The 24,742-nt window shown below is 36.0% G+C and overlaps 3 protein-coding genes across 3 annotated transcripts; 1 reads left to right on the plus strand and 2 right to left on the minus strand.

The window, feature by feature from the left end:
• Nucleotides 1-1,040: 1,040 nt before the first annotated feature.
• On the minus strand, nucleotides 1,041-3,121 carry LOC110865259 (transcription factor MYB59). The gene is made up of 3 exons (XM_022114496.2): nucleotides 2,903-3,121; nucleotides 2,597-2,726; nucleotides 1,041-1,787 (listed from the first exon to the last, which is right to left on the minus strand). Exons 1-3 carry the CDS (start codon nucleotides 3,021-3,023, stop codon nucleotides 1,274-1,276), a joined length of 765 nt encoding a protein of 254 aa, XP_021970188.1. The 5' UTR covers nucleotides 3,024-3,121; the 3' UTR covers nucleotides 1,041-1,273.
• A 1,380-nt stretch (nucleotides 3,122-4,501) lies between these two features.
• LOC118479547 lies at nucleotides 4,502-9,475 on the plus strand. The gene is made up of 10 exons (XM_035974113.1): nucleotides 4,502-4,679; nucleotides 4,753-4,920; nucleotides 5,011-5,136; nucleotides 5,219-6,012; nucleotides 6,293-6,949; nucleotides 7,566-7,664; nucleotides 7,745-8,184; nucleotides 8,311-8,491; nucleotides 8,572-8,820; nucleotides 9,413-9,475. Exons 1-10 carry the CDS (start codon nucleotides 4,502-4,504, stop codon nucleotides 9,473-9,475), a joined length of 2,955 nt encoding a protein of 984 aa, XP_035830006.1.
• Nucleotides 9,476-10,785: 1,310 nt separating this feature from the next.
• Nucleotides 10,786-13,820, minus strand: LOC110865258 (protein FAR1-RELATED SEQUENCE 5-like). The gene is made up of 5 exons (XM_022114494.2): nucleotides 13,734-13,820; nucleotides 12,831-13,641; nucleotides 12,466-12,724; nucleotides 11,790-12,353; nucleotides 10,786-11,699 (listed from the first exon to the last, which is right to left on the minus strand). Exons 2-5 carry the CDS (start codon nucleotides 13,535-13,537, stop codon nucleotides 10,938-10,940), a joined length of 2,292 nt encoding a protein of 763 aa, XP_021970186.1. The 5' UTR covers nucleotides 13,538-13,641; nucleotides 13,734-13,820; the 3' UTR covers nucleotides 10,786-10,937.
• Nucleotides 13,821-24,742: the final 10,922 nt, after the last annotated feature.

A 24,742-nucleotide genomic window follows, 5' to 3' on the forward strand; every position in this document is an offset into this window, starting at 1 on the left:
GTGTTTTCGTGTCTACACTCTATGAAAAGACACTGATCCATACAATTTAAATATAAGTATTTTATCCATAAATAGGGATTATAAAAACCGAAAAATAATGTTTAGCCGCCATTTGTAACTTAATCTGTTCGCTTTATACTAGATAAGGATAACCTAAAAAAGGATAGCTTTAATGCCGCTACCTTTCTTACCATTCGATATCATCTGTGTGGTCTGCAATAATCAGAGATTTTATATTATGCTGGTATAGGGTAGCGCCCCTTCACCTCAGCACAATAACAACTAATAGTGCCCCCTTCTTCGTTGCCTGAGCGCCATTGGGGAGCGTCTTTGACCCCTTCGCCAGCCCATCAACGAGGAACAAAGAATGATTTGTGGGGCTCACTTCAATTTAAACGTAAAAAAAACCAAAAGAAAAATAGGAGCACCATTGTAGGGCTTTAACCCATTTTTTGGCTGTTAAAGGGGGACGCCATTAAGCTGAATTGCTTATTTGGCGTTGATGTAGCGCAATGGAGCGCTACATTTCATGCCACACAACCTTATTGTTAAAAGAACTTAATTTTATTGGATGAACTCTTAACGCATGCTTTTGAGACATGCCCTTCAGACGCGCCCTTTGGAAGGGTTGCATGCCGCTGGACTAGTCGCCCTTTGGTGGGGCCAACTAGGCATAATATATACATAGAGCACGTTAAACGTATACGTTTTGCTTTCTAATCCTACCCTGCTTTTCAAATGGCCGTTTAAGATTGCATCAAATGGCCGTTTGAATAGGGCTTACGTCATAGTCTCATTCACCTTTAAACGACCATTTGAAGATTCGACGAAAGGTCATTTGGGGTGTGGTAATAGCATGACCCTACCTATACACGCCAAGGGTTACAAAATGAAATTAACGTGAGAACAAAAATAGCTCAGGCTTGTTGAAAACGTAAAAAAGTTATTTAGAAGATTGCTTATGTAAAAGTTAGATAAAAAATTGTATGAAATATTGGGAACATATAATTAACTAATATCGTATGACAAACAAAGCAAAATGAGATGGACATAATTCTTTTATTACAGTAGAAGTTATACAAAGGAGACTTACAAACTTGCAACATATATTTATGAAAAAAACAAACACTTAATTTACACATACTTTATTTCTTGTTCTTCCTTAATCATTTTAGCTTTGAGATAAAGATTTGACCTTGATCTAAGTCTAAAGAGTGCTTTAGTGGAATTTACTGCATATATCAACACCAAATTAATAAATCAAATAACACAATTAGTCAACTAATCCTGAACTTAATTGTTGGGTTGGTAGATGAAACGTGTTGTTAGTGAACTCTTCTTGACCATCCGTCATCCATGAAGTGCTCATACAGATGTCCCATGTCAGTGGTGCCCTTTCACTGTAAGGGTCCAAAAATGGCTTTATACTATTATCATCTGATATATCTATATCTTTCCATATTTCATCCATGGAGTAATACCCTTCTTGTCCCTCACTTTTATTGCTAATTTTGTTATTGTTTTTGCGTTCCATGACGGTTAACATATCAACTCCCCCGGTGTCGTAGAAGCTTCTTTCTTTCGTCTCGGTCACTGGCATCGAACCGAAGGTAGGCTGGCTGGTGCATGCTGATGAAGAGGAAGAGCAGTGCGAGAGAGACGGGGATGATTGCGATCGTGATGTTATCCTTTTCTTTTCTTGAGCTTTTTTCCTCATATGAGTTCGCCAGTAGTTCTTGATCTCATTATCTGTTCGTCCTGGTAATTTTCGTGCAATCTTAGACCACCTGAAAGAATAAATACATGACTTAAAATCAAACCACAATAACTATAACCATGTATATATAGTTATATGATATTTTTACAGCCTTAGCTATTTAACTGGTTACAATATTAACCAACATGCAAAGGTGTCCTGAATATATATATTTATATTTCATAAGTCCAAAATTTGTACTTGCTATATATAATATAACCAACTTGAAACTTTTGAGTGTAATACAATGTTTGATAGCTTTATAAGTGCATGACACAACAGGAAACTTAAAACAATTGGAAACACTATTATTTTTGCAACTAAAAGTTTAGAAAAGGAAAAATTTGAAATGATAACATACAGTAATATTTATTAAAAAGTTGTTTATGGAGTGAGACAGGCACTAAGAATAAAGAAAGAGATGGGGGATACAAAATAGTTTCTTAATCAATTTTATTAAACTTTATTTTTTAATCATAAACAATTTTACACAATCATAATACAGATAAAAAACCATATAAACACAAGAACACAAAGAAAAAAACAAACCTTGGGCGGAAAACATGCACTAGTATATATATTATAGTCAAAAGATGCCTGCTTTTTCATTAGTGATTAATCACTGACCGGTGCAAAAATTTGCACAAATATGATTCAAAACCATGGATTTTTATAAATTACTTTTATTAAGTTCTATAAACTATATATAAATCTGTTTTATTTCTATACAACTACAGAAAAAAAAAACATTAACAAGATGAAATGAATCGAACCTAAACAATCAAACGTATCCAGTAAAATCCTACTGACTTATAAAAGAAAATAGCGCCTGGATCGAACCTGTTGCCAAATTTTGAATGAAGTTCAAGAACAAGCCGTTCTTCATGAGGAGCCAGCTTCCCTCTTTTGAGACCTGGATTCAGATAATTAACCCATCTCAACCTGCAACTTTTTCCGGTTCTTTTCAAACCTGAGAATCAAAACATCCCACAAAAGAAAAATAATCCCCAAAAAATATTTTTTTTGGGGGTTACACACAACAGAAAACGTTAATATGTGAATAAAAGTAATAACAGTTTTGATATTTCTTTTTTCCTGGTTTGTTTTATTTTATTTTATTTTTTTTTACTCCCGCCACCTTCAAACCTGAAACACTGGCAATGAAGTCCCAACGGCGGTCTCCGAACATGTGAACATGAAATACCAATTGGAAATCTTCGTGTTCCGTCCATGGACCTTTTCGTGTTGTTCCATGGTCTTGCCCCATCTTCCTTCTCTCTCTATATGGTTCCTCTCTCTAGAGTTTGAAGCTATTCTTGTATTGCAACTTGCAAGTGAGTTGGAAGTTAGCTTTGGTGGTTATTTATAGTGCTATTTTTCAATTCTTTGTGGGTGGAACGTGGAATTTTATGATAATGTTTGATATTCGAGGGCAGTTTAATCCCCCATGGTGTAAATATATCAGTTAATATATATATATATATATATATATATATATATATATATATATATATATATATATATGAGTAGGGTTCGCACGGAAAGTGTGTTTTTCCTAGAAAGTCTAGGAAGCGATCTTGTCCATTGGATTGGTGTGTTTAATGGTTGAGATCAAATCAATGGCAAGATTGTAATATTCAACTAAATTTAATAGAATGTTTTAAATGATGAGGGGCAAAATCGTCTTAACAGTGTTTTAAAACAATCAAGTATAACCGTCAACACATCACATCTCCTTAATCCACGCGAATTTCCCTCTCTCTCACTTTCTCTCTCTAAACCATCGAGGAAATCAGAAAAAATTCATACCAAAAATACCGAGAATCATGGATGAAGATAAGAGATTTTCAACCTTTTATATACGTAAGATCAATTGGACATTGGTTGCTGTGTTTTAGAAGGCGATTAGGGTTCGATAGTTGTCTACATTGAAGTGTTTTATGTTTGCAGGTAAGAAATTCAAAAAAAAAAAGAGGATTTAAACAAGATGGATTCCAGCAAAATCAAAGTCGGTGAAAGTGAAAACCCAGTATCCGGGAGCAAAGTTGTAGTAGCGAGAACCTTAGGTATGTGTTTTAGAGTAAAAAATGTGAGTATGATTTCCGATTGTTGGGGATGACTGTGTTTTTTTTGTTTTGATTTTTTTGTTGTTGGTTATGTGTGATATGGAATGTTTATATAGGTTTTACACTCTGTATAGAGTATCAATTTGTGAGTGTGAGTTGTGTCTGGACCAATTCTTTGTGTTAATGATTTTGCCCCAAATGTGTTTTATGGGTGTGTTTCCAGTGATGTGTTTTAAGGTTAGGTAGTTAGATGGTTTCAATGGACAAATGTGTTTTATGTACTATGGGAAAGGTGTCAGGATAAGGTGTTTTAAGGATAGGTTGTGTGGTGGGTTCTCCATAAACTGTGTTTGTTAATGGTTATGTTACTTGAAATGTGTTTTAATGTCAGCCTGTTACTTGAACAGTGCAGATGTGTTTTACTGTCAGCCTGTAAGTGCTTTTTTCGTAAAAAATATGTTTGATTTACACGTTTTGAACAAGATGTGTTTTATTGGAATGTTTTAGCATGTTGTGTTTTACGGTTAGGTTAATGATGTGTTATCCAAAAACTGTTTTTGTTAATGGGTTTTTTATTAGAGGTGTGCGTAAAGCATATGTGTTTTAAGGTCATTTTGGTTATAAGTTTACGGTGAACATGCTTTGTTTTAAGGTTAATTTATTAGATAAGGCAGTAGAAATGTGTTTTATAAATAATAAAGATGTGTTTTCAGTCAAACGGAGAAAAAGTGAGAGAATAAAAGGAAAATGGCTTTCAAGGGTACCCGGAAACCCACCGGACAAGCCAATAATACTGGATGAATCAGACACAGAAGAAGGATCACCTTTACAGGTACGGTTAGTTGTGGCAGTTAAGGGTGTGGGGGGGGGGGGTGGGTAACTTATATGGCCACCTGTCTGATCAGTTGTGTTATTTTTTGTTACAAACAGTTGAGCGTGTTAAAAAACATAAAGAAACAATAGACAACAAAGTATCGTCCACACAACAACCGCCTGCCGGTACCCTTCTGTCTGACATTGCACATCTCTTTCCGAACGTAATGGATAAAAATGTCGTATTACAGTCGGAACCAAACGAAAAAAGTGAAATTCCCATATGTAAGTTAAATGAACAAACGTGAAACCATATGTTTAATGAGTTAAAACACAACAGCATAATACTAACAAATTTTATGGGCTTTAAATCAGCCGACACAATCAAAAAGGGAAACAATACCGGTAAGAAGAGGAAGCACAAAAAGGCTGGAATCATACCGGATGAAAAGAAAGCTGCGAATGTACAAACAGTTAAGCCGATTAAAGAAGTAGCACACGGTAAACTTAATATTAAGAACTAAATTTCAGATACTTAAAAGACTGACTTGCTGACCGGCTTGGTATATTGGTGTTTTGTCAGGTACGACAATAGACGATTCTGATGATGATTTTGACAACCCACCTTGGAAAAAAACAAGGTCAGGTGCGGGTCCACAAGTTGTTGAGAAAACACAACAACCCGCAGATGCTACATCAATCAAAGACTCTAAAACACGCAAGAAGCGACAACCGGTAAAGAATTACATACCACTTGCTGATGGGAAACTAACTTTGCGATTGGCTCTTAAGCACATGGGGGAGTTAGTGGAATCTTTGAACGAAAATCAACGGGGGGTTGTCCGAAACATAGGTTTCGGGTCAATACTTAGCTTTCGAATGGGTCAGATTCCCTCAAGTCTGAGTTGGTGGTTGGTAAATAATTACGACACTAAAACACGGGTCTTGAATTGCGGTAGCCACCACATTCAAATAACAGAGGAATTGGTGCACGATGTGTTCGGAGTACCGAGAGGGAATGAAGAAATAAAGGAAGTCGGGGGAGCAAGGGCTGATTTCCACGAGGTTGTGGCAGAATGGAAAGGACAATTCGAAAGTGATCATGCACGCTTGACGCCTGTTCAATTCAAAACATACATAAAGGGGCAACAACCTAGCGGACGGATCTTTGTGTTGAACTTTTTGTTGTTCTACAACACACTTCTGGGAGAGACAACTACGAATTCATCAATTAATATGAAGTTTTTACCAGCCTTGCATCGAGGGAAGGATATCAAAAGTTTTAACTGGTGTGAGTACATGATCAGATGTCTGGATCGAACGGTGGAAGCATGGACACCAAAGGAGCCCTTCCTTGGACCAATGCCATTGCTAGTGGTATGTTCTAAATACATATGTAATTTCCTAAGTCAAAACAAAAATTAATGTGCTTTAAAACACATCTGTTTTTGGTAAAACACATTAATGTTGTATTCGAAAAAATGGTAATGCACCGATATACTCACAAACATATTTTGAAGACCATTATGTATATAAAAACCATCAACACACATTCTAAGAAAAGTTAAACAGTATTATAGGTGATATAACACAACCTGAAGTATACCAAAACTTTAAAACACATCTGACGTCAGTTTCGTTATTTGGTTTTTTACAGGCTGCGTTGATACGTGACCAGAAGATATACAAAGAAGGTGAACAAAGAGCAACGCATCTCATCGAAGATATCAATGATGACGATATCGAGGCAGTAAGCATAAAGTTGGACTCGGTCAGATTAGATCAAATCTTAGTGGAAGAGTATGAGTTGCAACCGGAACAAAGGTATCCATTTGCAAAAAAGAGTGATGATGACATCGAAGCAGAAGTAGTGAAAACAAAGCAAAAAGATGAACCCAAGGCTGAAAAACACATTACCAAATGTGTTCCGGAAAAAAGGAAAAAATCTGTTGTGAAGCCGGCCGGTAAAACACATGGTAAACCTCCGGTCTCACCGGTACCGAAAAAAAAACAGACTGAAAGGCAACTGCCGAAAGCCGGAGAAGCTGGGAAGAAGAAAATTTGTAATGAAAGTGGCCCGGAAAATGCGCGTGTTGTAGATGAAATCCCGGTTAATGCGGGTTTCCATACCGATTTCGCAGATTGCATGAATGAAGAAGCTGGCCAGGAACGAGTGCCTTTTATAGATACATCTGATATAGAAAGATACTACCGAGAAACCGGCGAGTGGGGACAAACACAACAAAGTCAGCCGGGAATTAGCTCATCTATGGCATCTCAATATGGATCGACACCAGCGACACAAAGCGACGAGGTAATCTTTTAATTTTCCAAGTATTTACACTTAACATCTTAAAACACAATCATAATACCTAAAAACCATATTTGGTATTAGTAAAACACACTGCTAAATGTTAAAACAGAATAATGATGGAAAAAATATAAAAACCAAATAATGATTTATAAATATCATTTTTCAATATGGTAAAACACTTTAAGAATGGTAAAACACATTACAGGTTTAACAGCCTGATCATTTAAAACACACATTCTGTTTGCTAAAAAACACATTCAGAATACCAAAAAACTGAATCTGGAATTATTAAAACACACTATTTATTGGTAAAACAGAATACTGATGAGCATAATAAAAAAACAAACTAATGATTGGTAAATATCATTTTCCAAAATGGTAAAACACTTTAATAATGGTAAAAACATATTGCAGGATTAGGAACTAGCACAAATGCTGATTTAATACACCTTCTGATTGCTAAAACACACTGCTGGTAGGTAAAACACAAATAACAAAAAAAAATTAAAAAAGAACCACAAATATTGATAGGAAAAAACACATTATAACTCTGGTAAAAACACGTTGCATAATTGGAGAAATAAGAATATAATAAAGTGTGTATGATGTAATTCAGGTACATGCGGGAATGTTGGAGGTGTTCTTGAATCAATTCGACGAATGTGTAAAAAGGATAACCGACACTTTTACAGAAGGTTTCCAATTGTACCCCAAAGTGAAAAAATCAAAGAAGTACACAAATTGTGGACAGATAAGTTGAAAAAGGTCGGATCAACGTGTACGACAACCAAACAGCCACAAACTCCTGATGATAAAACACCGGAAAAAGAGGCAAATAAGGAGAATTTGGATATGTTACAGTTGTCGCAGTGGACACCTTCATTGGCAGAAGAGGTATGCAAGACGGTTGACAAGACAACCACACAGACGACTCGGCTTGCAGTAATTGAGCCGCCCGCACAGAAGACTCAGGTTGAAGAAATGGAGAAGACCGCACTCGCCGTCACACCAATCTCTCAGAAAACACAGGAGGAGTACGAATATACGATTAGACGTGGGCAGCTTATACACGATCTGGACCTTGGAAAGCCGAAAATAAGACCGGAAAGACAAACAGAGTTGACCGATGCTCTAAGGTCTCCTTACGTGAAGCGGGCAGTGTCGATTAAGGCAAAGCTTGAAAACGCTGAGCTCTCCGTCAGCTCATACATGTTCTCAGCCTGGGGATCAATGTGGTATGTTATCAACATGCACTTTAATTTAAGAATGTTTCTACAAATAATATTTTCACACAATAGTTTGAAACTGGTTCTGATGAATAAATTGTAACACATTTAATAAAACACATTTGTATACATTAGGGATGTTGTCTTTAGAACTAAGAAAGGAGTGCCGGTGATGAGATCTCCGCTCGAATCATTATTGCCGGGAATCGAGGTGCACATATTGGTAATAAGCGCGTGGGCGGATTTGTTGAATTACGAAGAAAAATTCAAGCTAAAGGGGAGCATCGCACGCCTGTTCTGTTCAGTAAATATGTTGGTAAGGCTGATCATATTGGAATTGCAATTTAAGTTGTCAACTTTAGTAATATTGTTTAACACGATTAATTTGAAATGCAGAATGAAGACGACTACATTAAAAATGCAAAATCAAGAGCAAAAACGTTCGGAGACAACATGGAACCGGTTTTAGTTTCAGCTGATGTCAAAAAGATACCTGAACATGCCCTCATCTTTGTACCAGTCTTACACGAAGCTCATTTCTATTGTGTATGCTTTAATTTAAGGGACATGAAGGTAGAAGTTTTGGACAACAGCGCTAAGGATGTCTCAATGCAAGCGAAATACAAAAAAAGGCCGGAAAAATTGGTACGCCCGTCTATATATAAAATACAAAAGTCCTGTGTTATATAAATGCATGCCATTTGATTACAATTTTTTTATAAACACAAAAATTAAAAACTGCAAAAAAAATGTTTACAAAAGGTGTTCGGATAGATGAATAAGGTTTGATGTTAAAACACATGTGATAATAAAATGACTCTAAATGATGATATTATAAGTTTAATGTGTTAAAACACATTAAACTGTTACTTAAACTGTTACTTAATGTGTTAAAACCCACTTCATGAGAATTATAAGTTTAATGTGCTAAAACACAGTTGATAAAATGAATGATACGTTATCAGCACTAGTGAATGTTTAAAACACAGTGTAAAACATAATAACATATAATATTAAATTAAAACACACTGTTACTTAATTCTACGTTGTATTGTGCCTCTACATGTGTATTACTTTATTACTTTACTACAGTATTGTGCCTATACATAATAACGGTATTAAGAGCTTAAAACACACTGATTCAGAACTTTAAATTTATCTCTTTGTTAATTACGTTGATCATTTTAATGCATTCAGTTTAAAACACAAGCGCTGATTTAAACTGTTTATCGTGCAGCGTGATGCTTTATCGGTGTACTTGGAAAAAAAATGGGCATCCGGCGGGCGGGGTGATCGATAAAGTTGAGCCGGTACGATTGGAAATGCCATGGCATACAAAAAATAATGTAATCGATTGTGGCGTCTTCCTGATGCGCCATATGGAAACATACAAGGGCGTATCTGGAAAAGGTTGGGAATGCGGATTCTCAAATGAGTGCACTGATGCGGGTGAGATTTCATACAAGCAGAGCAAAGAGATTGATGATCTGCGGCGTAAGTACATTACGAAGATGCTCCTAAGTGAAGGAAACGAGTACAGAGGTTTTGTTAAAGCTGAGGTTGCTAAATATAACAAGTTGACGGCGGATGAAAAAAAGAGGCTAGAAGCAAAAGCCTATGACACAATCCTTGCAAGATTGGATAACTAGCTTAAAATGACATGTTCTCGAAAAAAAAAACTTTGTTAGCGGTAGTTTGTTGACGTATTGTGCACTGATTTTCTTAAAACCCAGTTTAACCGTTTTGTTCAGTTATCTCAGTGACTTTAACAAGTACGAATATGTTAACTTTGAACCTCTTCAACCTTGTGAATTTATGGCTATATTATTACTTTGTTTCAATCTACAAAGGACATACAGTTCTATGACCTATTAAAACACAGTCTAGATACTTAAAACACAGTGCCAATAATGTGATCTGGGAACCAACCTATCTATGTCATCAAGTATCTATACCTTAAAACAAACTTAAAACACATTAATATCAATACAGAAACTAAAGAGTTTACAAAAACCTTCAAGTATTAAAAAGATTGACTTCAACTTCGAATATCTGTGAAAACACATATTAAAACAAAGTTAAAGCACTTTAACATCAATAAAAGAAACTAAATAGTTTACAAAAACCTTCAAGTATAAAAAAGAATGACTTCAGGTTCGAATATCTGTGAAAACACATTACGTATAACAGGCGGATGGATTCTAAGGAACATAATCCAAATTAAAAATGTTAAAACACATTAACATTTAAAAGGCTTGTGTTTTGTCTGGAACAAAGTTAATACTTAAAACACAGTTGAAAGACTGCACTTTATAGTTAAAACCACATGTAAAACACTTTGGTGCACAGTAACCAGTATGCCCAAAACCACGAACAAATCAGAAATCGTATAAAACACATATGGCTAGTAAAACACATTAACATTTAAAAAGTATGCTCGTTACTCTGGAACAAAGTGAGTACTTAAGACACAGTTGAAAACTGCACTTTATGGATTAAAACACGTTTAAAACACATTTTTAACGAAGTAAACAATATGCCAAAGCCACTAACAAATCAAGAATCCCGTAAAACACAGATGGCTACTAAATAAAGAGCTTAAAACTAAAACACAAAAGCAACGATTTTCATAAAATGTCGAATACAAATCAGTCTTAAATTCACCAAAACCAAATCCCAAAACAAACATACGATAAAAAAATAAAACTGAAAAACGGATAGTTCAGCAAAATACTTAGAATATTGATAAAAAAAAGATCCTACTATGCCATCTCCTCATCGTCCATATCTGCATCGTTTCGAGATGTGTAAAACACATCATCATCATCATCGTTCAATCCAGTACCATCACCTTGAACAACCATAGCTGCATCTCCTTCAGGAATTGTGTCTTCATTACCTCCAGCATTCCGCGAAGAACCTGCCTCAGCCCCAGCCACGGTGTATTTCCAGCACGTTACTCTGTTATGACCGTATTTTTTACATAATGAACATTGACGACGTTTACTTCCAGACTGACTTATGGCTCGCTCCTTTTGAGATTTAAGGCGTTTATGAGAACCACAGCCCTTGAACCTGGTACCAACTGGAACACGGATAGTGGTCGTGCTCTCCGGAGCAACTCCTAGCAGTTCAGCAAATCGATTACGTCGTGTCTTGGGAGGTGCATTTATTTGAGCTTCATCCGCGACTGACATAAACTGCTTGATATGGTCTCGAAAATCAGACAACTTATCAAAATTTGAAATCAACTTGTTCACGACATACTCCGTTGCGTGACTAATCTCCCGAACACACCGGTTAACCTCGTCACTACGATCTGGATCTCCACCATCCGTAAGAATGGACCCGGGGGAACTATTTGGAACAGCTTCACGCGTCCAACGCCTCAATATATATTGTTTAGGAAACTCCCTTATATCAAGAATCCGTAACACGCAAAAAATGTGACTACACAACAGCCCAAACTGCTCAAACCTGTTGCAGATACACTTAACAGTAACATCCTCCTCGCGTATCATAACCTGTAACATTTAATATCAATAAAACACAGTTCATAAACAAATAAATAATAAACAAAAAATAAGAACACATAAAGAAAAATAAACAATCACCTCGAAGAACGAAGAACATGGCTGATCGAGATCCTTTATAAAAAACTTAATGAAATCACCGACGTGATCTAATCTGACACTCGTACAACGATGAATAGCATGTTGAATCTCGAGTTGAACATCCAAAAATAAAGTTCTAGTATATATTTGAGCTGCTTGCTTCTCGAGAACAAAATCACTCCACTCTCCAGGGTTGGTGTATCGAGTGTCATGATCGTTTTTTCGGTGCTCATGCCTTTGCGCTTCAATAGCCGTATCAAAGTGGCTAAGAAATTCAACCAACGTGCACTTTGGATTGCTAATTTTTCCAAAAAAGTGATTCTCGCTTTCGGACCTAGATGATGTCCGCATAAGACCAGACATTTCTTCTTCACGATAGTAAGCTGGAATCCATGATTCACGTAGCCCATATATATACGTCAGCCATTCATGGTCGGTTAAACCGAAATCATGAATAATAGCGGCCCATTCAGCCTCAAAAGCTTCGGGCAATAGAGAATCAGTCCAAACAACTGCAGACAATCTTTTCCTGAAATCTGTATTTGAACATAGGGCAGCCCCGACCTAAAATGGCACATTGTATCGTGAATGACAAAAAAAAAAGAAAAATTTTTAAAACACAGAACAAATCACACAAAAATAAAAAAAATAAAACCCTGCCATATAAAACCCAGACCTTTGTAGTGAGTTTATCCATGATATGCCACATACATAACCGATGCCTCGACTCAGGCCAAACATCAGCTATAGCCCTTTTCATCGCAGGGTCTTGGTCAGTAACGATTACAGGAGGCGCGTACCCGTATGCGTTCTTGATCGCCCTAAGTAACCAGCTATACGTCTCTGCCGTTTCCGAACCGAGAATTGCAGCACCAAGTGTCACGTTCCTATTATGATTATCAATCCCAGTGAAAGGGACAAACATCATGTTATACCTTTAAAAAAACACACAATCAGCGATGAAAAAAAAATCATGATGTATTTATAACACAGTAAGATTTAAAACACAATGAATATGTAAAAAAATAAACTCATCGTTACTTGTTACGCTTGTATGTAGCATCAAATGATATAACGTCCCCAAACATATAATAATTTCTCTTCATATCCTCGTCGGCCCAAAAAATGCACTTCAACACACCTTCGTCTGTGGTTTCATATTCACAAGAGAAGTTCGGTAAAAACTCCTTTTTCCTCATCAGACGCTTGACAAACATTTCCGCATCAAACTCTCCGATAAAAAGATTTAACTCTTTCTTGAAATTTTTAAAATCGACTTTGGTAGCACCGACTTTGTCGAACCCACCATACACTTCCTTCATAATGTTAAATGCACAAACAGGCCCGATGTTGAGATGTGACATCTTGTTTATCATCTCTTCGTGTGCACGATTAATACCCCTGTTTTCCTTGAGAAGATGTAAATCTTCTTCATGCACAAAATCGTGGTTGTGCGCCTCTATAAAATGATAAAGCAAATACTTCTTAGCATCGGTAAGTTTTATTCTGATCGCAGCCTGGCATCCGGTCCTTTTGGATGGTACCCTACGTACCCACCTATCGGACGGCTGTTCAACTAAAGTATCAACTGGTCGAAAGTCTTTTTGACCCTCCTTTGAACAGAAAAAGTACTTGTTTATAACAATACCACGGTTCTCGTGCTGTGTGCCCTTCCTTACAGTCCAACCTCCCGCTTCTGCGTAAGTTTTATAAAAGTTATATGCGTCATCAACTGTGTCGAATAACATTCCCTCTGCTGGCGTCAACGAAGAGGGTGAATCCGGAATATATCTCTTCGTTCCAGTGTTTGGAGAAACTTGTTCAACACCACGTAATTGGTAATTAGGTGCATCTACAACACATGACAAAAAAAGGGTATAAAACACATTACTAACCAAACATAATGCAATTTAAAAAACAGCGATTCAATGATAAAAGGTGAACCTATAAAAAAACATTCACATCAAACTCAACAACTGTTGAAAACACATCACATATAACAAACTGATGTTTACACATAAAGAGTTTAAATAAACATGAACAAAAAACTGCAACTATGGAATTTAGAACACACCATTCAACTATGTAAAAAAGGGGTGACCTTCGGACTACAAACCATCATCCAACTCATGTGAAACAATGAACAAAAACACCCTGAACATGTATGACTGTTAAAACACAACACCAATAACATGATGATGGTTTGCCACAACCTCAGCATCTGTTGAAACACCTAATTGGTAAAACACATTACAGTTAAAAAACATCATTTAATAAGAAACTACAAAAAAGAACTCATAACTAGTAAAACACATTACTTTTAAAACACAACATCCAATAAGAACACGTAACTAGTAGAACACAGTACATTTAGAACACATCATTCAATAAGAAACTACATTAGAACACATAACTAGTAAAACACAGTACATTTAGAACACATCATTCAATGAGAAACTAAATTAGAACACATAACTAGTAAAACACATTACTTTAAAAAACACAACATCCAATTTGGAACATTAAAAAAAAATTGTCTTCAGACTCAATAACTGTTAAAACACAACACTATTTAAAAGACAACATTCAGATGATTTATATAAAACGTTGACTACAACCTCAATATCTGTTACAACAGGAAACTTGTTAAACACAATACGGTTAAAACACAGGCAATAAGAATCTGTATGACTGTTAAAACACATCACCAATAACAAAGCTTGATGGTTTTGCTCGTAAAAAACAACTGTGGATTTTAACAAGGTGACCTCTGTTGTTAAAACACAGCATCAAGATTAGGAAAACCATGTGTAATCTTATGTACTTACTAAAGCTCAATAACTCTGCTGTTAAAACACAGCATCAAGAACAATCTGAATATTTTGAATAAAGGTTATAGTAAAACAAGACAAACTGCTAAAAAAGTAACTGCAATTACCATCTCCACCATCAGCGAGGGTGTTCGAAGCCATGATCTTTCAGACTTAAAAAATATAGAATAAGAACTTTGCTGGTGAATAATAGAATGATCGGATTATAATATATAGATGTGTGTTTCGTGTTCGTGGAATTTGGAATAAATTTGGATTGAAAAGAAACTACAATCCCGAATTTGATGCATAGAAATCAGTTACAAAAACGAAACATGCAAAAATATATAAATTGAGATAATTACCAAAAATAAAAAAAATATATGCAATTACATGTTTGCCCTTCTAGTTAAAATACATCCCTGCCACATGTCACTATACTATTGCTTCCTAGACTTTCTAGGAAAATATGACTTTCCACACAACTCCTACTCGTATATATATATATATTGGAGAGTTCAAATGAGAAGAAACTCTTTGTAAGAAGAAAAAAGAAGAAATTTCAACCAATAACAATGCTTCATTAGACTTCATTTAATATTTGTACTTAATGTAACTATAAGGGTATATTGGTAAACTTACATACATCATTAATTGGTAGTTTCATATTTAATAACTAACTATATTAAATTTGTAACTTATTTTTAAGATATATATTTTTCTCAAAAAATAAAAATAAAAATGCATATATAGTGTAGGATAAATTACGAGACGTGTAGGATAAATTTCAATATGTGTAGGATAAATTTTGAAATGTGTAGGATAACTTTTGATGTGTGTAGGCAAATTTTTTTAGTGTGGAGGATGATAGTCTTAATGACTAATTAATTAGTCAAACATAATAATAAATGAGATGAGAAAAAAAACGATTTAATGTTTTACAATTGTACCCTTTTGTTCTTTTTATTCTTAATAAAATTTTCTTCTCAAATGAACCTTCCCCTATATATATATATATATATATATATATATATATATATATATATATATATATATAGGATTAGGTTCAAACGTGAACAAAATTCCAAGAGTGAACTGCGTGAACTGATCTGTGCCCTTGATTTTTATGATCTTGAGATTAAAGTGAGTGGCATGATGGTAATTATTTGGTTAATTTTTTTCATTTAATTAAATACAAAAAGGGTATATGTGTAATTTCAATCTTAAATTGATTGCATAAATCTCTCACAAATCAAGTAATCAATTATCCTTTTAAATTGATTGCATAAATCTATCACAAATCAAATCAAGGATTAGGAAAGATGTAACTTAATTCAATTATTAAAATAAATATTTGTTTAAATGCGATGTACACAGGTGTATTCTGATTTTGCCCTCTTTTTAATGCGATGTACACATGTGTATATCGTCTGTTTTTGTGATATTTCAGAATTTTTTTTGTATTGAATGTTGATGTACACCTATGAATTACTGTACACATATGTACGATGCTGAGTGCACATGTATATCGTTCTATTTATATCCAAGTACACATGTGTATATCGTTGAAATATGAAGGTTACGTGGATCTTAAAAATCAAAATTTGAATTCTGGTGATGAAATCTGAAATAAAAATTAAAACTGAAATCTGGTGATTTGTTGTTCGTTTTGATAATTATTTTATTAATAAATAAACATAATGTGGATAATTAATTTAAATTAGGAAAGATGTAACTTAATTCAATTATTAAAATAATGATTTAAATCTAATTTTTTTATATAATTACAATCCTACCCTTAACAACTAAAAAGGAAATTAATGGTCCATATCTGTTCACGCAGTTCACTCTTGGGAGGTTGTTCACGCTGGAACCCTACCCTATATATATATATATATATATATATATATATACACATATATATATATATATACATATATATATACATATATATATATATATATATATATATAGAAAAAGTGTATCGTACAATTGGCCTTAATTAACGTACGATGCGTACGTGATTAGAAATCATATGTTATACACAAACCCGGACATGTCATAATCGCATGTTATATATCAAAATCGCATGGCTCACAAACCCGGACATGTTATAAACTCGCATGGCTCACAAACTCAGACTCATAAAAAATGGTTGTTTGCATGTTATATCTCAAAATCGCATGGTCATAAACTTGGACTCACAAGCTCGGACAACCAAAATTACAAAATCGCATGTTATACTTATATATCTCCTGTGTGGGAGACTCAAACAATCAAGCCCAAGAACACTTAAATATTCTCCAATCTTCATCATTAACCTACGATGAAGGGTCCGGTTAAAGATAAAGAGAAGGTGTTTTCTTAGTACCTCTAATCAGATAGTGAGTGATAAGAAGGTGTTGAATTCATAAAGAGTCTGTGGTCCGTGTTAAAAACTAAAAGTTTGTTTGGTATGAGGTAATTGAATGGATGAGGTTATAGAATGGACAAAGGAATGAAATTGATCATTACCATTTTGGAATGGAATAACTCATTACCTTGTTTGGTTATGTTTGGTTACCATTTTGGAATGAAATAAATCATTACCTTGTGTTGTTTGGTAAGCTAGAAAAGACGAAGAAATAAAATTGGCAATGGGAGGCGGTAGTGGGCGGCAGCGGCGATGGACGGTGGCGGTAGTGGCAGCGGTGGAGGTGGCGGGGCCGATGGTGGTAGTGGTGGTGGGTGGTCATAGTGGTCGGTTGTGGCGTTGGTCGGTGGCAGCAGTAATGGGTAGTTGTGGTCAGCGATGGCGTTGGTGGTCAGTAACAATGTCGGAAATGGAGGGTAACGGGTGGCGAGGGTCGGTGGTAGCAGAGGTCGGTGGCGGAGGGTGGCGACAACGAGTGAGAACGTCAGTGATCGTGGTGGTGGTGATCGGCGGTGGCGGTGGTGCAAGTGGTGGTGGTCGGCGATGGAGGTGGAGGTGGCGGTCGGCGGCGGAGGGTGGCAGCGGAGGCTGTAGTGGTAGGTGGTGATGACGGTGAGTGGCGGGTAGTGGTGGTCAGCGGCAGAGGGTGGCGGCGGTAGCAATGGTGGCGGGTGGTGACAACATCGGGTGTTAGTGGTGGCGGGTAAGTGGCGAGTGGTGGTGGTGGTGATTAAGGATGAGAGATGGAATGGAATGAAACAACGGGAGTGGATGGAATTAATTTGAGGGAATGGAATGTCGTATGTAATGGGTGATTCCATTACTTTGACAACCAAACACATTTTTTTTCATTCCCTGGTAATAGTTCATTCCATTCCACCACTAATTCTTGCATACCAAACGCTATCTAAGTTGATTAGAAAAAGGTTTATGAAGCTTGCTAATTTTATCTTTTGTTTGTTTGATTTGAAAGAGTGTTGGAACGTCCAACTGTTTGTGTTCAATACTAAAATTTAGATTAACAATTAAAACTAACAATGTGAGAATTTGATTTTTGACTAAAACAATATTTGGTAAAAGATTCACGCCCGATTCAAAGTTATACGCCCTAAGATTCTCTAACACGACTAGAATTAGAATCAAGATCACAATTTGGTATTAATGAGATTAGGTTTCAAGGCTTAGGTGTCAATAATTACCAACATCAAGAATGGAAAAAAAATACGCTTCGTTACTCAAGAACATACAAACCCTTATTTCTTGTTAAAGCATAATTAACCGAATTCATTTCGCAAAGTCAATAGTGCGAAAAAATTATCGACAATTCGCGAATACAAAACAAGAATAACACGATTATTCAAATATTTAAACGTAACAATGATTCACAAACTAAATTAATGTATTAAGAACCCTAGAATGTTACAAAATCAACATCGGGAGAAACTTGAAGAGTTAGCCACTCATGGATGCGAGAACTTGAAACCCGGATGAAGAAAACCTGAACACTTGCATTCGATCTTAAGATTTCGGTCTTGTGTGAAGATTAGATAGTTGTAGGATGATAGATAATGATGGAGAATGATCCCCAAATTGACAAGTAACCCCCATAATTCAAAATTCCATAATTAATTGCAAGAATTCTGAATTAAACAACAATTTTGACCAATTGCGTAGTGTTGACCAACTAAGGAGGTCGCCGGCGGTCAAGATTGGTGTCTACGACAGGATAATGGCTCCGACACAGTTTCTTGTTGCCGGCGGATCTTCCGACGGAGATCTTGTAGGTCTAAACTTTGATTTTGAACAAAATATTTCTTTTTGTAAATATGTTAGCATGTGCGGAATCCAAGTTAACACACCAGACCATGGCACCACATGACCAATACATACAGAGGATATACTCAAAAGTTCTCATATATTGATTTCAACAGAGTTTCGGTACAAGGTTTACAATGAACGCTCACAAAGTCTCTATTCTAGGGTGTTAGAATGCAAATGACAACTGTGGTATATATACACAAACCACAGTTGTTCAAACAACATCAAACATCAACCAAACGACATGCCATGTCATTTTGTTTCCTTCTAAGCGACACCCTGACGTCGTTTGTTGTTAACCAAATGACAAACAACAATCTAAACGATACCATATGTTCCAAAGAACTCCTGATGTTGTTCGGGAAATCATATGTCGTTTACAAGACCAGGACGAAGTCAAACGACAGGAGGATGTTAAAATTGAAATGGTCAATACATACAAAAGTCAAACTTAAACAACTTTAAACATTTAGACGAAGACCGAAATGAATACAAAATGAATAATTACATGCTATAGACATAAAGGCATCAAGAGATATAAGCCGTCTGCAACGACTTGTAGGCTTGTCGTCGACGCCATGCCTTCCCAAAATTGCTCATTTTCTCGTTTCTTTGATCCCGGGCCTCCTAGCTCCGTTCCAAAGCCTCGTTTAACTCCCGAAATACACCTTAAACCACTCAAAACCTGCAAAATGCAAACCATACCAAAGTAGAGCATTTGGGAACTAAAAATTTACATAAAAACACGAATTTAAACACGAGAAACTAAAGACTTTCAACCACTTTGTCAATCATTAAAGTTTGTCTCATGATATTTTGCAATATTCTGGTGGATGTGCCCCTGCATAGACACTTCGAAGCGCCTAGGATTACTCTATGACATACATTTGTGAGAGCCAAATCATGGTCACTGATTATGACACGCGACTCCATGCACTTTTGCAACATATGTTTTATCCTCTATGATGATAAAGTCGGTTGGTACTACCGCTTGGTTTGTTTGAATTAAGACATCCTCAACCATTCTCGTGGCATTAATCATTTTTCGGTTAGAGAGAATAATATGAATCTTAAGAGGAGAAAAATCACTAGTACCCAATTTTTCGAAAATATAGTTTGGCATTATGTTAACACAAAGATCTTTATCAATTAGCACGTTATTATCAAAGATGTTTTGAAAAAAAACATGGTACTGGTTTTATGTTTAGTTCATGGTATTCATCTTTTATTAAGGAAGTTTGATCATTTCTTAACGTGACGCTTACTAATTCTTCGATTTTAGTAGTAGTGTTTAACTCTTTTAAAAACTTAGCATGAGAAGATACTTCGATTTTTGAAAATTTTGATCTAGTTTAAAATCATTAGTTTTAGACTTACCTTCTTTTTGGTTTGGTTCATGTGTGACTTTTTCGTTTTGTGGTTCTTCTATTTTTACCTCTTCGATTATTACCTCTTTAGTACAAATTGCCTCTTCCTTTTCACGAAATCTATAAATTAAGAGTTCTAGATCTTTGAGAGTTTGTATTAGGCGTTCGGCTTCGGGATTAATTGTTGGTGGTGTGTCGTAGGTTTCAAACGGTTTGGCATCCCAGCCAAAGCTTGACTTTGGGAGCTCAAACTTTGGTTCTTCATAAGTGCTGTATGAAGAACTTGGCGTGGTGTATGTAACACCCCGAAAATATGAAACTTTATATTAGAATTATAAAGTGTATAATAAACAAGAATAAGCTAACTAGGATAAATAACCCAGTTAGTTAGGAGTCTTGTAGTAACACATGAATGAGTTAAAAAGCCAAGGATATAAATTAAATAAGAGTGGAGGGGCCTAGGTTGACAAAATTGAAACTTATATTATTAATATGAATAAAAACAAAACCAAACACCCCATTTGAGGTGTCTGGTCGATCAAAGGCAGGAGAAGGGCGACCCCCACTCTCAAAACCCTAACATTCACCAAACTCTCAAATTGAAGGCTCAAACCAAGCTAAAATCGAAATCTGAACATAGATTCGTGATCACCTCGTTAAGGGAGTCATAAGGTATGTCAAATTAGGTTGTTTTGATTCAACCCAAATTCTTGCATGTGAATGAAATCGAGTGTTGAGCTTAATTGTGTGTTGTAAACATGAAATTGGAAGTGATATAAGGTTTAGGGACAAACCCTAGACAATTTCTTGTCAAAATCTTGCATGATAATTGTAAGGATTAAAGTCACCATAGTGAGTGATTAATAAGTTAGTAGAACTTGGCAAACACTAGGATTTAGACTCTTGTTCTAGTGTAAACTGAAAATTATGAGATAATTGCTGAAATATTGATGTTGAAATATGTGTGTATTAGCTTAATTGAAGTTAAATCGAGTGAAAATTTCAAGTCATGAACTTGGTTTTTATCATATAGAAATCTGAACCGTTAGGTGTTTGATAAAACGCCTAAATGAGGGTTGAAATGTTAAAAGATTGGGTGAAAACGCAGATTTGACTATGTTAGAAAATAATGCGTTAAAGCTTATGAAAGAGTTCTAAACTTGATATGAATTGAACTCTTTAGGCAAGGAATCCGGAACGTCAAGCGGACACGCCGGAGGAGATACACGCGGAAAAGGGGTGCTTTAAAGGTACGTGACTTTAGTCTTGTTAAATTACGCATATATGTTTGAGTTTAGTGTATAGATAGAATCGTAGTGTAAAGGATGCGTTTGATGTGTTCTAAAGTGGCGTAGTTCACTCGAACATCAAACGGGTCAAAATAAAGACTTGGGATTGGGTTTGGCTTGCTAATAATGTGATGGTTTTCACTAGATAGTCAAACGGGTTGAATAGATGCCATAAAAGGAATCATGACAGTAGCGACATGATAGTTTCATAAGTTGTAAAGTGTTGGATTGCACTACGCTTATGAATCTAGCTATGATACTTTAAGTTGTGAATCCAGGATATTGGATCAAATAAATGGAAGTATGTTGCCAAGGTCGTTTAAAACGGAATGTTGAATTCCGAGGAAACGAGCTTTTAGTTCCAAGGAAACACAAAGCCATGAATGGCGCAAATGCATCAAGATGTACAAGCCCGGGAACTTGGGTAATTGCATCTAAAAGGTTTTAGAATAAGAAATTGGAAATATACACTTATAGTTAACGGGTCGAATAATTATAACAAGGATTTTGTAAACCGTTTATTTGTAATTCGGTTTTCGTAAAATGAAATTTACATGGTTAGCTCCGTAATTTTATTACGGACTCATAGGAAAAAGAATCACGTAAAACGGATAACCGAGTAAAAAGTTATGAGGATTTAAAGTTAGAATTTTATGAATTTTTGGAGCTGGGAATAATGCAGATCCAGAAACTGGACCTGCTGGAAAACATCTCCCTCGCGCCATGCGAAGGGAGCCTAAGGATCTGGCGCGACACGCGGGGCCTCCCGCGCCACGCGAAGACCTGTTGCGCCACTCGACAGGGGCAAAATTGAAATTTTGTTTTCTTTTCGATGTTTTGATGCTAGGACTTGTTTATATGCATTATAATCGTGTCAATACTAACTTTCCAAGTGGTTTTAACCCTAGGTAAAAGTGTGGACGCTTCGGATGGTGATCAAGCATGCTTTCAAGAACCGAACACTAGATTTTAATGTTTCCGCGCTAAACTTAACTTTGTCTAGACTATGATTATGTTGCAAAGAATTGATAACTGTGTTTTGTATGTTAAAACTAGTCAGTAGTTGTCTAGTATATGTTGCCTTAAAACTTGGTTGGCACGTATCATGAATATATATATGGTCTATAAACTTGAAAACTTTTTGAAATCTGTGAATTAGTATGAATTTCAAATAATTTATACATTAAATCTCGTCCTTTTAATAAGGGTCTTACAGTGTATGAGGTTGATGGTTTGAAAAGGTAACAATGTTGTCCCGAATTGAATTCACCACAAATGGTACAATAAGGTTCCTCATAATCATCCTCAATATAGTAGGTGTAGTCTTCTGAGTAGTAATCCATTGTATTGGAAGATACCCAGAAGAATAACAAACCTCGGGATCAGAAAACAGAAGTTAAAATTTAACAGATTGTTGACCACGACCCTGTGCTGAACTGGCACGACCCCGTGGGCAGTTCTGTATCTGGGCGTTTGAAAAAGTTTTTAACAAAAATTGCAGCATGGGGGCGTGTCCCAGTAACACAACTCCGTGTTAAACCTACTGTAAAGAGAAAAAGTTTTGAAAACGGGCGCGCAGTTTTGAAAAATGTTAGAATTTTATTAGGCCGCTAATTTTAAGCTTTCTTAAAATCCTTGTGTCCCCGGTAACGACGCCAAAAACTTGACGTGCGTGCGTGTGTATATATTTTTTAGATATATTTTAGCTCTTTTTACTCGCCGATTCAAGTTTTAAATTTATAAAACACGATATACTACTATTACTCTACACACACGTTAGGGCTGGTGCACCCATCGCGGACGTTGTATAGTGACGACAAGATACCGAGGTCGTCCAAGGACACAAGAGCTTTTAGTACCGGCTTATCGTTAACGTCTAATCTAACCAAACTTTGATGAAAATGTTTTAAAGTTATAAAAAGATAAACTAAAAAGTAAAAATAAAATATAAGGAAAAACAAATAGACAAGAAGGAATCAATTGGTTCGAACTCCTCTTTTATGTATCCTTTAATGATTTTCGCACTTTGGGCATTTTAAGAGATTATCTTTAAGTTATAGTAGTAGGCCCCCTTCTAGGCAGCGTTACCCTCAACCTATTGGTCTGAGTCAGCAGGGATACAGTCCCGCAAGGTCGGATTATTCAAAGATAATTAAGTTATTAATGCGAAAAGTGGTAGGCCCCCTTCCAGGCAGTGTTACCCTCAACCCTTTGGTCTGAGTCAGCAGGGATACAGTCCTCGCAGGGTTGGTTTAAAGTTTTAATAGTAGTTTATAAATAAGGGATTCAAGTGGTTTCTTACTCTCAGTCGGGCCAGTCATTCCCGGCCAATCCATGGAGTAGTATTAAGCTTGAACCAGGTTCTCGCAGGATCTATACATTAAACGAGACATAGAATTACCCAACCACCTTTCTAACCCTCTTCCAAGTAGTTAACGCGCTTTATATAGACCGTAAAGACACGAATATATGAATCAACAACATATGAAGAATGGTTAGATAAATTCGCATTCAATATAAAAAACTAGTTATTAAAGTCATTAATACGTACCCAATTAAAATGAAGCCAAAGCTTGGAAATAAAAAAGAAATATATAAAAGATTTGTCTTCACCAAGTGATGTAAGAGTTTAGCCAAACATGGCCATTGTTTGATAAGAACTCTTACGATCGATCTTCGATCTCGAGACTACTACACACTCTAAAAGATGGATGATGGTGGTGGATGATGGTGTTGTAGTGGTGGTGGAATGGTGGCAAGTGTGAGAGAAGTGGTTTACCAAGGGATGAGTTGAAATGAAACTAAGCACCCTATTTATAGCTAAAAACAGACTGTCAACACGGCCCTGTGCCCACCTGGCACGGCCCCATGTTGGTCACTCTCTCTCTTCTTCATTAACTGCAGTGTCAGGTCTTGTACTAACACGGCCCCGTGTGTCAACGGCATGGCCCCGTGCTGAACTGGCACAGCCCCGTGTCAGCCTTCTGACTTGTTGTTTTTGGTCTTGGGGTGAAGCTTGGAGGGTCGGTATGAAGTGTCAACTTCTTTTCTTTTGTATTTATGTTGGTTTTTGCCATTATTTTGCTTCTTTTGTGCGTGTAAGCTCTTTTGACCCTGTAAATTAAAAAGAAACAAAGAAACATGCTTTTTCCAAAATTAGTGCCGAAAAAGGGTTGATTTTACGCCATATTTGATATAATTTATATGTTGCATTTTACGCATATCATAAGGAAACCATATATAATGGATAAAAAGG

The sequence above is a fragment of the Helianthus annuus genome, chromosome 6 (genome assembly GCF_002127325.2).
Source record: "Helianthus annuus cultivar XRQ/B chromosome 6, HanXRQr2.0-SUNRISE, whole genome shotgun sequence".
NCBI classification, from domain to species: domain Eukaryota; kingdom Viridiplantae; phylum Streptophyta; class Magnoliopsida; order Asterales; family Asteraceae; genus Helianthus; species Helianthus annuus.

Coding starts and splice junctions, on each gene's coding strand:
- LOC110865258 (XM_022114494.2), bottom strand. CDS start 13,537: ATGTTATTCGACACAGTTGATGACGCATATAACTTTTATAAAACTTAC. Junction 12,725..12,830: donor GCTACATACAAGCGTAACAA/GTAACGATGAGT, acceptor GTTTTTTTAAAG/GTATAACATGATGTTTGTCC. Junction 12,354..12,465: donor TGGATAAACTCACTACAAAG/GTCTGGGTTTTA, acceptor GTGCCATTTTAG/GTCGGGGCTGCCCTATGTTC.
- LOC118479547 (XM_035974113.1), top strand. CDS start 4,502: ATGTGTTTTATAAATAATAAAGATGTGTTTTCAGTCAAACGGAGAAAA. Junction 6,950..7,565: donor CAGCGACACAAAGCGACGAG/GTAATCTTTTAA, acceptor GATGTAATTCAG/GTACATGCGGGAATGTTGGA. Junction 8,185..8,310: donor TCAGCCTGGGGATCAATGTG/GTATGTTATCAA, acceptor TGTATACATTAG/GGATGTTGTCTTTAGAACTA.
- LOC110865259 (XM_022114496.2), bottom strand. CDS start 3,023: ATGGGGCAAGACCATGGAACAACACGAAAAGGTCCATGGACGGAACAC. Junction 2,727..2,902: donor CTTCATTGCCAGTGTTTCAG/GTTTGAAGGTGG, acceptor TTTGATTCTCAG/GTTTGAAAAGAACCGGAAAA. Junction 1,788..2,596: donor CATTCAAAATTTGGCAACAG/GTTCGATCCAGG, acceptor TTATTCTTTCAG/GTGGTCTAAGATTGCACGAA.